The 13,057-nt window shown below is 40.8% G+C and overlaps 1 protein-coding gene across 1 annotated transcript in view; it reads left to right on the top strand.

The window, feature by feature from the left end:
* EYA2 (EYA transcriptional coactivator and phosphatase 2) overlaps window positions 1-13,057 on the top strand; it is a gene marked incomplete at its 5' end in the record, with an annotated part of 97,586 nt that overhangs the window by 50,624 nt on the left and 33,905 nt on the right. The window contains 1 exon segment of the mRNA XM_083802218.1: window positions 12,983-13,050. Within this exon segment, the coding sequence (XP_083658344.1) occupies window positions 12,983-13,050 (68 nt within the window).

The raw sequence follows: 13,057 nt of genomic DNA, 5'->3' as shown, positions 1-13,057 counted from the left end.
AGGGATCTTGAAGAGGCTGACATGTGCAGTGGATCAGTAAGGAAAGTAATCTCCACGAGTGCCTGCTGCTTAGTATTGTATGTTAAAGTGTGAGGAAAAAGGCTTTTTTTTCAAGCTTAGGTCTACAAGTATTTTAAGACAGTAGTAGCTCAAGTACCTATAAGTGAAATAACTTTGACTGATGTTGGCCTCTCTTGAGCATCAGCTCCCAGAGCAACACAGTGAAGCTGTCTGCAGGCATGGGTGGTCAGGCCATGAATCTTGAGCAGCTTGTGCAGGCTATGAAATCCTCGCGGTCCCCTCGTTTATGAATTACATGGCCAGGAAATAGGTGTGTTATGCAATCACGGACTAATGACCTTTTGGGTGACAAATACTTTGTCTCATAGGGCTCTAGGACAAATGTTCTCCTTCAGTAAGTGCCAAGGTAGTTGGAACTGATTGGTTTGCTCTCATGTTTCTTTGGAACCAGCACAAGCTCTGGCTGGGATTTGTGTGTCAGGGCCTCACCTCCCTGATGGCTGTTGTCAATAATGTGCCACTTTTGAAGCCAGATTCTGCTCTCCCTTAAATCCGTTCATTTTCATTACAAACACAGATGATGCAGATGCAATGTAGTGTTCAGCTTTACATTTTTAACTGCTGTTTCCACCTGTATCCTGGTTCTTTAGCAAGAACAGAATACACTGAAAAGTAATAATGAGGATAAAACACTCTTTCAGTCACTAAGTGGTAAAGAAAAAAAAAAATTAAAAAAATATTTTGTGGACAGCCAGAAGGGGAAATCTATTTTCATGCTTCCATAGCATGAAAATAAATTAAACGTGGAAGGGCTTTTAAGCCAAATAGCTAATGCAATATGTCACACAGACATATAAATATAAAAGATGAGGTTGGCAAGTTCCATAGCTGACAAAAATGACATGAAACCGTGTCGCAAACTTACTATAGATTGAAATAATGATTTTAATTGCCATGTAACAGAGTGGGTATGATAGTATTTTGGCAGACTGAGTAACATTCAAATAGACTGAAATCTAGTGTTATTTACTCTGAAGGAGGGACAGTATTCTCTTCTTTTTAATCAGTGATGTTTACAGCATTGATTCAGGCCATTAGTGTATTTACAAAAATAATATTTGATAATGAAGCTAAGATATTTGCAATGTGCATATGACCAGTTGAGGGATGCCACTTATTTCCAGAGCCATGAATCAGAAGAAAAAGTGTCAGTTTGAATTAGATTTTTCTGTCTTTAAAATAATACATTTGTAATGCTGGGGGAAAGAAGTGTTGCTTCTATATGCCATTTCCTAACAGATCCTTATGTAAGTACACAGCTGCAGCACTGAACAACACCATAGGCTAGATATTAGAAATATATTTACTTTTTAACACATATTTTTCTAAGTTTGCATTTTATGAAAATTTAGCAGTTCAGTGATTTGCTCAGACCTTTGGTCAAATTATTATTCAGTAGTAGAAATGGAATACAAGACAAAGATTATATTCAGCCTCTGTCCCAAAGAGTTTACTGTCTAAACTGGTAATTGACGAAAATGTTGGGCAGGGGCCCAAATAAGCTAATGACATGCACCCACTCTCTTTTCTGGCTTCACTGCATTAATGGTAACAGCACAAACAGACTAGAGTTGCAGGAGGGCAAACTTTTGTACTCCAGCCAAGCATAATCTTACCCAAATGGTTCCATACCTCAAAGAAATGGAAGAGCAGGGCTCTCAAACCCAGCACTCTCTGGTTGAATCGCTGGTGTGTATCTGTCTGTGATACCATGTCTGGTAGAGCTGATTAAGATTAGTAAAACCATACACTTCCACAGCTTATGATAATTATTACTTTCCTTTTGTTTTCATAAGGCTGTAAATAGCTGGTCAGAACATGAAACAAATGTTCCAATTAAAATGTGTCTTGTTTGTTTGGGTTGGGTTGGTTTTTTTTGTTTTGTTTTTGGAACACCTCTCAGCCCCTCTCCCCCCCCCCCCCCCCCCTTTTTTTACAGCAACCCTCAAAGATACTTTTTATGCATCTACCCTCTAGCCATTTTGCATATTACAGACAACCTTACCTAGTTTTATAACACCTTGTATGTATTTATCCTTGGTTACTGGAGGAGATTCTTGATGCTGCAAACTGTTGCTTCGGATTTGCGTGGGCAGTAGATGCTTCATCCAGCATCATCTCTCATCCCTCTGCGTGCTGTTCGCTTCCTGATGTGTTGATCTTCCTGTCCCTTGGATTGTGAGTGAAGAGCAGACTTGGGTTTTAGTCCCATGAATATTAGCCTGACAACCTTTTGCTCACTTGGAAAGAATATTTTTGGACTTCACGTTAGCGTAACAGAACGGAATCTGAACCTCCATAGGAGCAAATGAATTATCAAATGCTTAAGGAAGTCTTTGGAATGTAATAAACTTGTCATTTAATCAGCTATGTGAAATACTATGAGAAAATTGTGCCAGTGTGTTAGCTAATATAAAAAACCATAAGCTATGTAGAGAGAGCAATAGCAGCCAGCTTATAGAGCATTTCCTGTGGTCACATGAGCATGTGTTACCCCCTCATTGCACATCAGGCCATCTCTTCCCAGCTTGTCATTAATTCCTAGACAATGCCTTGCTCTTCAGTTATTATTGCTAAAATGACAGCTGGTATGAAACTATGAAATTGCACAACAGTTAAAACTGTGCAGATACTGCAGATACTGTTGTTGGGCAGGAAAAGATTTGACCTTTTTTTTTTTAATAGCCAAATTCATCTACCCGCAAAATACTTTTTACATTACAAAGGAAAATTCGGTTACGTAACTGGGATAAATTTCCTTTGCCAAGGAATTGCAAAGTAGTATTGAGTTCAGTACAGACATAAATTTGGGGCCAAAGACCTACGCAGTGAAATTCTTTGCTACTGCTGAGCATTTGTTTTCTTTGTAGAGTCTGTTCTGATCAGCTGTCAAGTAATGAATGAATAGAAAGTGGCATATATTTTGTGCAATGCTGATTTGAAATGGACTAATCATGGATGTTGCTTATGTTTGTGGAACAAATTGCTTATGCTTGAGACAAAGTAAAATCTGAACATTTAACTGATTGAAATGTTTTATTATGCTTGAAACATTTTGGCCCTTGTCAGTATCTTGATACTGTTTTCAAAGAGACGCCTGAATTTCTTGCACTTGTGCAAGTTTGTGTGTTACATATTTAAAGTGAGCCCATAAATATCTATTTGGTGTGAACAGTTAGTTCTGCATGCATGAATTTTGCAAAGAAAGCGACATGTTTAATTTTAAGCTTGATTCTTTAAATATTTAGTGATGAAATGTGCAAGAAGGGTAAATCTCAATTTACACTTGAGAAATGTGGATCACACTTTGGCATACAGATAGTGAACCCATAAGTCCCAGAAAATAAAGGAGACGGAGAAAATATTCTCAGCAAACTGTCAATCTTAACAGCCTTAGATTCATAAAATTAAAACCTCAGTAGCAAATGAGTAGCCTCTTTCAAATGCTTCTGCTTCGCAGCTGGTTTGCATTAGTTGCAGTCTAAAACTGTGGCAGCAAAGCTGTCCTCTGCTCAATGGTGAGTTCAGCGGGGAGAGGCCTCTTTTCAGGAGGGGTCAGACCTCACTTTTTACAGTGTAAATACAAGTTTCCCCAGAATAACAGCACAATCTCCCTTTCAGAGATTTCTAAACACCAGGGGCTGACCATGCTACATTTACTTTGTTTAAGAAACAACTATCTTACAGGAGAGGGAACTCGTGGGGAGAGGCGAAGGTGTTGACAGTGATGCACTGTAAGCTTCAAGGATCTGTGCTACTGAGACCCAAGGAGAAAGCCCTGCCTTAACTTTTCCTATTTACTGCTTTTTTGGTGCTACTATTCAGAAACTTTACTGTAGTTGATATTAAAACAGATTCCTAGGTCCTTATTAAACAAGGAGGGACTTGGGAAGGGATGTGCCACGGGAGGGAGTAGGCACCAGGGTGCATGTTTCTGAAGCAAATGTATATTTGCAGGAGAGAAAGGGGCTGACAACTAGTCTTAAACATTTTCTCTGTCGAGGCTTATCAGAGGTGTAACGCGTCTTTGTCAGTGCCTTCATCCTTAAGAAACACCAGGGCTTGTGGTAAGGCTTAAAGTTTGAATGGGGACACAGGTTGTCATGGCTGAGTAGCACTCATGGAAACTCCGAAGTAGTGGCAGAAAACCTAAGTTGTGATAGTGGCACAGCTGAAACCAGGAGCCTGCTCTGAGACAGAGCGTGTGCTTGGGAGGTATCTGATATCTGCTGAGGTGCTTGAGGAAGGTGTGGAGAGGGCTGTGTGGAGAAGGGCTTTTCCCACACCCAGCTGCCTGCTGTGAAGAGCTGCTTGACGCTTCATGAGGCTTCATTCTCCTAGCGTGGTTCCTGTTTCAGAGTATCTGTCCAAATCTCTGTGTTAAGAACTACAGGTAGTTTCAGACAAATGTGCTTGAATGTAAGGCAATTCACAGGTTCACTGCAGAAAGTGTTGGATAAAATTCTGGGGGTGTCTTCTACAAAACATCAGAATGACTGTTCCGGGCCTGATATCCATAGCATCTAGCTGCCTGTCTGGGTGTTGATGTTGAAATAAAAAGTGTGAGTGCTGCCCAGTGATCGTGGTAAATGCTGTTTGTACGTCATCACTGCATAGACTGGACAGGCCATATATTAGGCAAAAAGGTGTCTGCATGGATTGGAGAGGCCATATATTAGGCAAAAAGAAATCTTAGAGTTTAGGTATAACCTAGATAATATGACTATGAGAGATTTCCAAGATTACAGTCCTGAGCAATAGCCAGAAAGGTATGCATAGTCATTAAGAAAGGCGGGCTTAAGAAATGGCAATTAAGATGTCTATTTTAGCTGTTTCGAACTTCAGGTGATGATTTGACATCTGCAAGGAGACATGCAAAACAATAGCCAAGATTTTAATTTATCTTAGAAAGGTCTCCTCGTTCCTGGATCTGTGTTCTCCTTTTTACATATTAATGTTTTGTAGATGCCTTTACAACTGAACAAACTGGAAAAAATATGAATAATGAAACGGTCAAACATTACACTAAAATCCTTTTTACATGAGGCTCTGCTGAGATTTCTATTGAGACCTCAGAGACCAGACGGGTGCATGTATTTCAAAGGAAACAATACATCTTTGCTATAATGAGATCTTAAATCACAGTTTTGACATCTCGTACAAGTGAGAGAGCTATAGAGCTAATAAGAAGTGGATGAGAAAAAGGGAACATTTTTCATATCTTAATGGAGGTTTGGTAGCTAAGAGGTGGCATATATGTTTGGATCAGCTTATATCTGCAGTTAACATTTCTGCTTTAAAAATAAGTAATTTTGAAATTACTGTTCTCTTTCATATAGATGCAACATCAGCACAGAAAACAGTTGAGTTACAGAGGTGTTTGGGTGTTGTGGAGACTTCTGTTTATGGATTGTATTTTCTTAATTTTTGTAGGTCAAAAAATCATCAGATGGTAACAGCTTGGGAAATTATGAACTTGGCCTTGATTATTCAGTTATAATGCAGTTCTCATGGAATATGCTAAAATGTTACAGAAGCTTCACTGAATAATTGATTTGGAACACCTAATAATGTTTTCTTGAAAATATCTACAAGGCAATAGAAGAGCTAGTATAAAATTACATATGAAATTTACATTAAAAATTAGCGTACCTGCATAGGCAAGCACTTGAAAGTTAGGATCCATGATTCATGATACCAGTGCAGTATTTGTACTGCTTTTTGTTTTATCTCCATTTTAAGCACTGTGTGAGGTAATGCTCAAAATAGAGCCTTAAAAAATAGAGTGCAATCATATGATCAAAGACGGTGTTGATGTTTGCGGACAAATAGGGTCTGACTCTGCTTCACTTAGCACAGGCTTTGCAAATCAGGACTTTCTTAACTGCTGTGTTGGCATCAGATAACCTTCTTGCATGTTGGTTGGTTTTTTTACATGTAATTTGGATACACTTTCTATTTGTATTGGCAGGGTTCAAATACTGAAATTTGTGCTCTACAGTATTGTGACCTGTAGAACTACAATACCTGCACTGTCTGAAGAAGAGTCCAAGAGCCTGTTGAGAGTTATTAAGGATAAAAAGAAGAGGATATACATTTGGCTTAGAAAGTCTGTATCTGGCAGATTAATTGAAGCTGATGAGGCAGTACCAGGCAGATCATTCTGCTTTTGTCTTGTTTTTCATACCTTTCTCTGAGCATCCTCTGTTGGTCACTGTTTTTTCCTTTTTTTTTTTTTACTTTCCCGGAGGTATTGCAGTAGTAAAGCAGTGCATAGAGGGACTGGAAAAGCCTTGTGGCAATTGTCTGGCTCTAGGAAGCAGTCAGTAAAGTTATCTTGATCGTAAATGATGGGTCAAAGAGTGGAAACATGCTGTCCAGCTTGCTCTTTTCTTTTCTCTTGGTATTTATAGAGATTTGTCTTGCTCAAGGGGAAGGGAATTGCTAGATACATGGCTATGCTCACAGGGCAGGTTTTTACCTCAATTACATGACAGCAGAAGTTCTAGGGCTTGTTTGATTTAAATGGTGACTTGGGAACTCATAACCACTAAACAGAACAGCGGGTATCAAATCCAGCTTTCCTTTATCGTGTCCAGTTATCTGTCAGTGGGGCTGCAGCAGGGTTGTGCCCCGCATCAAACCTGCAGCAGGAGGAATTTTTAATCTTTGGTGCCCATGGAGTCCCCCAGATAAAGTCAGTTTTGCTGATGCTTATTTCAACAAGGGATTGCACTGAAAGAATCTACCTCATTGTCCTAAGGATGTTCACTTTTTAGCCTAAAACATTGCCTTGCAATTTGTTCTTGAAGACAATCCAATGTGATTTCCTTCTGTAGCCGCAGCATCATTGGATTGGAGTGGTTAAAAGGAACACTTTCTCAAAAAAAAAAATGATAAAATTGAATTGCTTTCCCAGGGTTCAAATCCTGAGAGTGAACGTAAACCATCCCAGCACTTTCAACACCATTGTTGGGCTCGATTAAGCTCTACAGGTGACCAGGCTCCAAAGCATGGTAAAAGCCAGGCCTGTACAAGCGGCCTGGTTGTCACTCGTTAAAGCTCTTTGAGGCTCCGTGCCTCGGGTGCTCCCAGAAGCAGGCAGCAAGGGAAGAGCTTGGACACAGAAAAACTGTGCTGCAAAATGTGTTTTATATCACCATTCGAAGTGCCCACAAACACCTGGTCAGGTTAGCTGGAGTGAATGGGATTGTAGTGGGAGAAGAAGGGGCATGTTTTAAATGGGCTGCATGTCAGGGAGTATTATCTGCAGGAGGTGTTTGTATGCTCCTGGGAGCAATATTCTTTAATAGACACTGCTGATGTCAAGTGCTATAACATGGTAGAGCCAAGCTTTCATCTAGGTTAATATAGTGTGCTCTTCCCCATACTGTCTGAGCCTGTTCAGACAGAAATACAAGACTGTTTTTGGGGAAGGGTTCATGATGCCTAATGGCAAACAGTTGAGCAATATGCTGCAAAGTACATATGGGTTGAGTTTTTCTTCTCCTTTAACAGGTCAGATAGTCTTGAAATACCTCCACAGCTGACAGCCATGCAACATTTTATGAGTTTTCTTGCCCAATAAATGCAGGCAGATGTTGTAGGATTTGGAACATTACAAGGCACTGGAGTATAGTTGGTAGGAGGTAATTTTGAGGAGTGCTTAACCTCTTGCTAAAAAAGTAGCAGCTTGGAGAAGGCAATATTTACTACAGGAAACATTAGCTTGTCAGAGAGCTAAAGCACTGCAAGGAACCTTTTTGAATGACCATGCAAATCTTCATCCAGATGTTCTTCGTGGCGTAGAGTAATGCACACTCTGCTGGGACTTAGGCGAAGGCCTTTCCTTGCCTCGCTCATAGTCAACATTGTTTCCTTTAGGAAAACAGCTTGCTAATGTAAGATTATACAAGCCGTTATAGGCAAGCTTGTGAAATACCATGCAATTCAACTGAACCCTGTAGGCATTTATTTTATTAGTGCTAAGTGGTCAAATAATCCTTTGAGAGAACTCCCCCTAAAACCGCTGTGTGATTCATCTACGAGTTAGAGGAAGCACTTCAATCTAAACGTCGTCGTTCTATTTCAGGCATATTCAGAAGGGCCCATGGCAGCTGTCCTCCAAACCCCCTTGTCTCAGTCCAGCTTGCCATGTTCTGAGTTGCAAATAGTGCTGTCTACCCAGGGAGCCGTGATAAGTGCCCTGCTGTCCACCTTAGTTGAACCTGGCTGTCTCCTCTGGTTTTTGAGTATCTTATTGAATACTGGAAGTACAAACCATCTGTTCTTTTAAATATAGTGGATTATTCTTTTCTGAGCAGCACAGGAGACTGAGACAACACCTTTCTGATGACAGGGTCCCTCTGACCTGTGTAATGCAAGAACATAAACTAATTTTCAGGCTTGCTGTGGTATTGATCCGAACTGCACCACAGGTCCATTCTTTCTTGTAATCACAACTCTCTAAGACACCAATATTCCTATGTTGTACTGTGTATTCTTAAGCTGAAATAAAACTTTTTTTTTGTTTTAGCCGTGCCAGAGCTTAGTTCTGAAAATACTGAAAATAATTGTGAATATTCCCTTATTTTCCTTACTTGCCCTTGCCTGAAAGGGAAAGGAAGAAATACAGCCTGTAGCTGCAGCAATGGAAAGAGCAAAAGGAAGAGTCTGAGTAGGAGAAGCTGGTGTGAAATTTTTTGCAGTAGCAATGCACACACCGTTGAAAATTATCTTTGACCATGGTATAGATTTGAAAATATTTGCATTAAAATTGGAATGAGGGAAACATAGCAAATGAAATCCATCTGTATGAACGTATAACATCAATCAGCTCACAAAGAGTTTCTCTATAAATATTGCCCTTGGACACTCATAGAAGGAAGGGCCACATCTACTTATCAAGAAGCCACGGCACTGAATACGTACAGCATATGCATGGCTTTTATGCGGTGTCTTTTCATGCAAGTGTGTTTGTGATATACTTACTTTAAAGGGAAAGTTTTTGGTACCATACATCTGAAGAGCTGTTCTTCTCCAGAATCCAGATTGTTTTATTACCAGCTAAATGTTCTTTAAGCTACCTGTGAATGAGGGCATTGTGACATTTAGCAACTGGTTTGATTGAACACAGATGTGAACCATATTCCATATGGAGAAGATGCAAAAGCAGAGATCGTAGGCTTGTTTCTGATTTGCAAGCAGGAATTTGAATGCAATTACTCAACATTGAGCTACCAAGATAGTTAGAAACAAATTACTCACTTGCTCATCTACGGTGTTGCAAATGTAAAATCAGCTGCAGTTTGAGGTAGTGTGCTGTCTTCAGAAGCCAGGAAAATATGCCAATGTATATGCAAGTAAAACTCATGTAAAAATGGGCGGTATCCATTCAGAAACGGGAGGGGGACAAACGTTTATGTACATTGCTTCCCCAGCAGCTTCCTAGAAGTGCCCCACTGAACATAACCACTGCTTTTCTAGTGTCATTGCAACCTACCTCTGAACATTTCAAGTGCTGTTATCTAGGAAGACAATTGAAAAAAAAAATGGGAACAGAGATAAATTGCTAATGCCAGCTTGTAAGGTTTGTTTTCCAGTGGTTTTTGAGTGTAAAATTTACTGATGCAAAACCAAAATTTCATGCAGCAAAATTAATTTTATTACTAAAATTTTTATTTCCTATCAACAACTTAGGAAGGAAAAAACAAACATTGGGGGCCAGTTTTGATGGGGGTTCTGAGTGGCTCAGTTCTGCGAGGTTGCTCACAGAAACTGTAACTAGCAGGGCTCATTCTCTGCTCTTCTTTGGGTGAAAAGGGAGGTTTTATCCTTATTTTCATTGACTGTGGTGCTTGTTTGTTTGCCTTCCATTTGAACTGATTGTTCATCATTGAAAATGTGGTCTCTCCAGGAAGTCTAGCCTGTAAAGTGGAACAGGGACTGAGCTGTCATCCCTGTGAGAGACAGCTCTAGTCCCCAAGACAAATGTTGATGTTGAGTGCAATTAAAAGGAAATATTTCTGAACCTGGATTTTCAAGATCTTTTGGTTTCATTCCATTAATTCTGGGCTTTTTTTTGTGGTTTTTTTTTTTTTTTTGGTTGGTTGGTTGTTTTTTTCCCCAGCCTTTCATCCTTATTAAGCTGGGAAGAAAATCTGAATTTTTACTAGCTTTGGTTGCTTGGTTTTCTCAAGTGCCCTTATCTGTACCTGTTCTGCTCTAACAAGGCTGAGCTGCCAAGAGATACCGAGCTTAGCAGCGCTGAGTATTCCTAGGGTGGAGGAGCTTCCCTCCTCCTAGTGTGGTGCTGTAGGAGAAGAAAGAAAAAGAGGACTGTGTTTGATCTCAGTTTAGACAAACAGTACTTGAGTTGATACTCGTGCTTGGTCGGGATACTGTCAGGGGATAGAATCAGTGAACAGATTTGCCAAAATCTGTTCCCAGGCCTGCTGAACTTAAGGTTTTGGGAAATACCAGGCTTATACACAGGTAAAAAAAAAAATAAGATGTTTAGTTTCTGTCTCAGCACCACAGTCCTTCCTTTTGAAAACCTGCTGGGCAGAGGGAGCCACGTTGTGAAAGCTTGTGGGGTTACCTGAACTTGTACCTGGGGTAGCTCAGCTAAAATGGCAAAAGTGTTCCACAAAACCACAGTGCAAAATCCAACAGGTAGCATCTAGTCACAAAGCACTGCAGGAAGCTGTGGAATCATTTCCCCATCCCCTCACCCCTGAATTTTTTACCCTCTTCTCCCTGCTCACACCCGATCGTGTATGCACGGACCCACTGATGTTGCACAGCTGGTGCAAAGCTCAAAGTAAGCTCGTTCCAATAGTGCAGGTCTCTCCTTTTTGTAATTCTCTCAGATCATTTGGAAACCGGGAAGCTATGGTATCATGTGCAGGTAGCACAGCAATAAACGTGTTCTCATCACAATTTACACATAAAGCGTGAGTCCCTCGAGGTAACTCATCCCCCTCTTGACAGCTTTAATAAAGGATGATGGATTGTTTCTAAATGACAGTTTAGGAGGATCAAAAATTCCCCCCTGTATTGTTTTGAGCTCTGGTGTACAAGAGCTGTTTTGTGTTCTGTGAAAGTTGTTTTTGCCTGTAAGCGCTGGGGCTCTATTACTCCCCTTTGCCGTGGTGAGAAATGCTTGCTTACCACAGGAATAGATTCCTCCTGATGTGGAAAAGCAACGCCTGGCATGGGTAGGAGGTGGGGAAATGCCAATAGCTGAACGTGTTGCCGCTGTCAGGATGCTGCTCTGGGCAGTCTCCCCATACGGGCTGTGTGGAGGAGGAGGGTTTGGGTGCTGTGCTGGCTTTCCTCCCGGGGTTGCCTCTGAGGGGTGAGTGCTAGGGGGAGGCATCACCTGAACCCACCTGCACTGGCTCAGCTCTCCCCAGCCAGCATCCAAAGAAGGCTCCAGAGATCCAGCACTCACCTGCACCCTCTTTTCCCCCTCTCTGCTCTCTTTTATTTTTAAAGGCTACATGTGGCAGCAAATTAGTTCTGGAAGGCAGATCTTCCCTCTTGTTTCTTTTTGGCGTGAGATTTATTTCTCACTGCTTGTGCTTTGTAGCTGCACTTGGCAGAGTGGAGTTTGTTCAGCTGTCCATTCCCTAGCTAATCTTGTGTCTTAAAATAAAAACAAGCAAGTGGATCTTTGGAGAAAGGATGCCACATGACTGTCTCCACGTCTTCATGTGGCTAAAACAGCACTGCTCAAAATCATTCCTAGGGTAAGAAACACGTTAAGAAGAAAAGGCTCTTTATTAGGGCCAATTTCTCAATTGATGGTGCTCTGAGGTGACAAAATGAAGCATAGACAAGAGCCCACTGTGGCTACACAGCAACAAAATTATACCTCTTTCACTGTATTTAGGTCACTGTGGAAGCAGTGGGGCTGAGTACCCTTTGGAGCCCTTCGTAGGCTAACCTAACCTAACCTAGGCTTCGCTAACCTTCTGTTAGGATGGAGTCAGCATAATCCAGCCTTTGCAACTTGTACATGAAGCTATCCCTTGATGCAAACACTCCTGCCAACATGGGAAGAAGACTTTTGGTATAGATTAGCATCATGCCACGTGGTCCCAAGAGAAATTCTCAATCCATACAAAGAGGAAAATTTTGAAATGGGAAACAGCATAGACCGGAGTTAAATCGAGGCTAGAACTTGCCCAGGGGTCTAGGATCCAGGGGACAAGAAGCTTTCAGTTGTCTGTCAAAGGAGGACTGTCCGAACCTCCTGTTTTCTGAACCTTTACTTCTCTAACCATGAAATTCTTGCACTAATGCTTCCCACAGCTAGGAAGCCTTGGCTAGATATCACCTACTTTGTTGGGAAGGAACCATGTAAAACTCACCTGTCCATCCTTTCTCTTCTTAATATCACAGGATGAAGCAATGTTTTTGCTCCCTGCTGGCCCAGAAGCTTCAGCAATATTATTTTTATGTTTGGGGTACCAACATCAGAGTATGAATTTTCAAACAACCTTCTAAAAATTTTTAGGTACCTGGTCCATAAAGACAAGATTCCAAGACATACCTATGCATGAAAGTGTGTGTGTGTGTGAGACTGCAAATGTAATCCAAGATGTTTTCTTATATAAAAAGATCATTAAAAAAAAAAAAAAAAACACAACTCTTCCATTATTTATTGGAAAAAGAAGTGACAGAATTTTAAATTGGGTCATTGTCTTTGAATGTCTTTCAGTAAGCAGACCTCAGTATTAGCTTGCAGTCTTTACAGCCTATGTTTGTCAAGATTTACTGTATGCTTATTTCTGGGGAGCAGGTACTTTATTTCCTGTTGGAAATAATTTATTTAAATATATCCCACTGTTTTGATTGCTGCTGTGTTTTATAAGCGTGATATTCTCTCCCTTAGGCACAACAGGGATTTACCAGGGAGCCAATGGCCTGACAAATTCTGCTGGATTCAGTGCTGTGCATCAGGTATGGC

The sequence above is a fragment of the Anser anser genome (assembly GCF_964211835.1).
Source record: "Anser anser genome assembly, chromosome: 16".
In the NCBI taxonomy this organism is placed as follows: domain Eukaryota; kingdom Metazoa; phylum Chordata; class Aves; order Anseriformes; family Anatidae; genus Anser; species Anser anser.
This window is presented reverse-complemented; position numbering and strand designations above follow the sequence as displayed.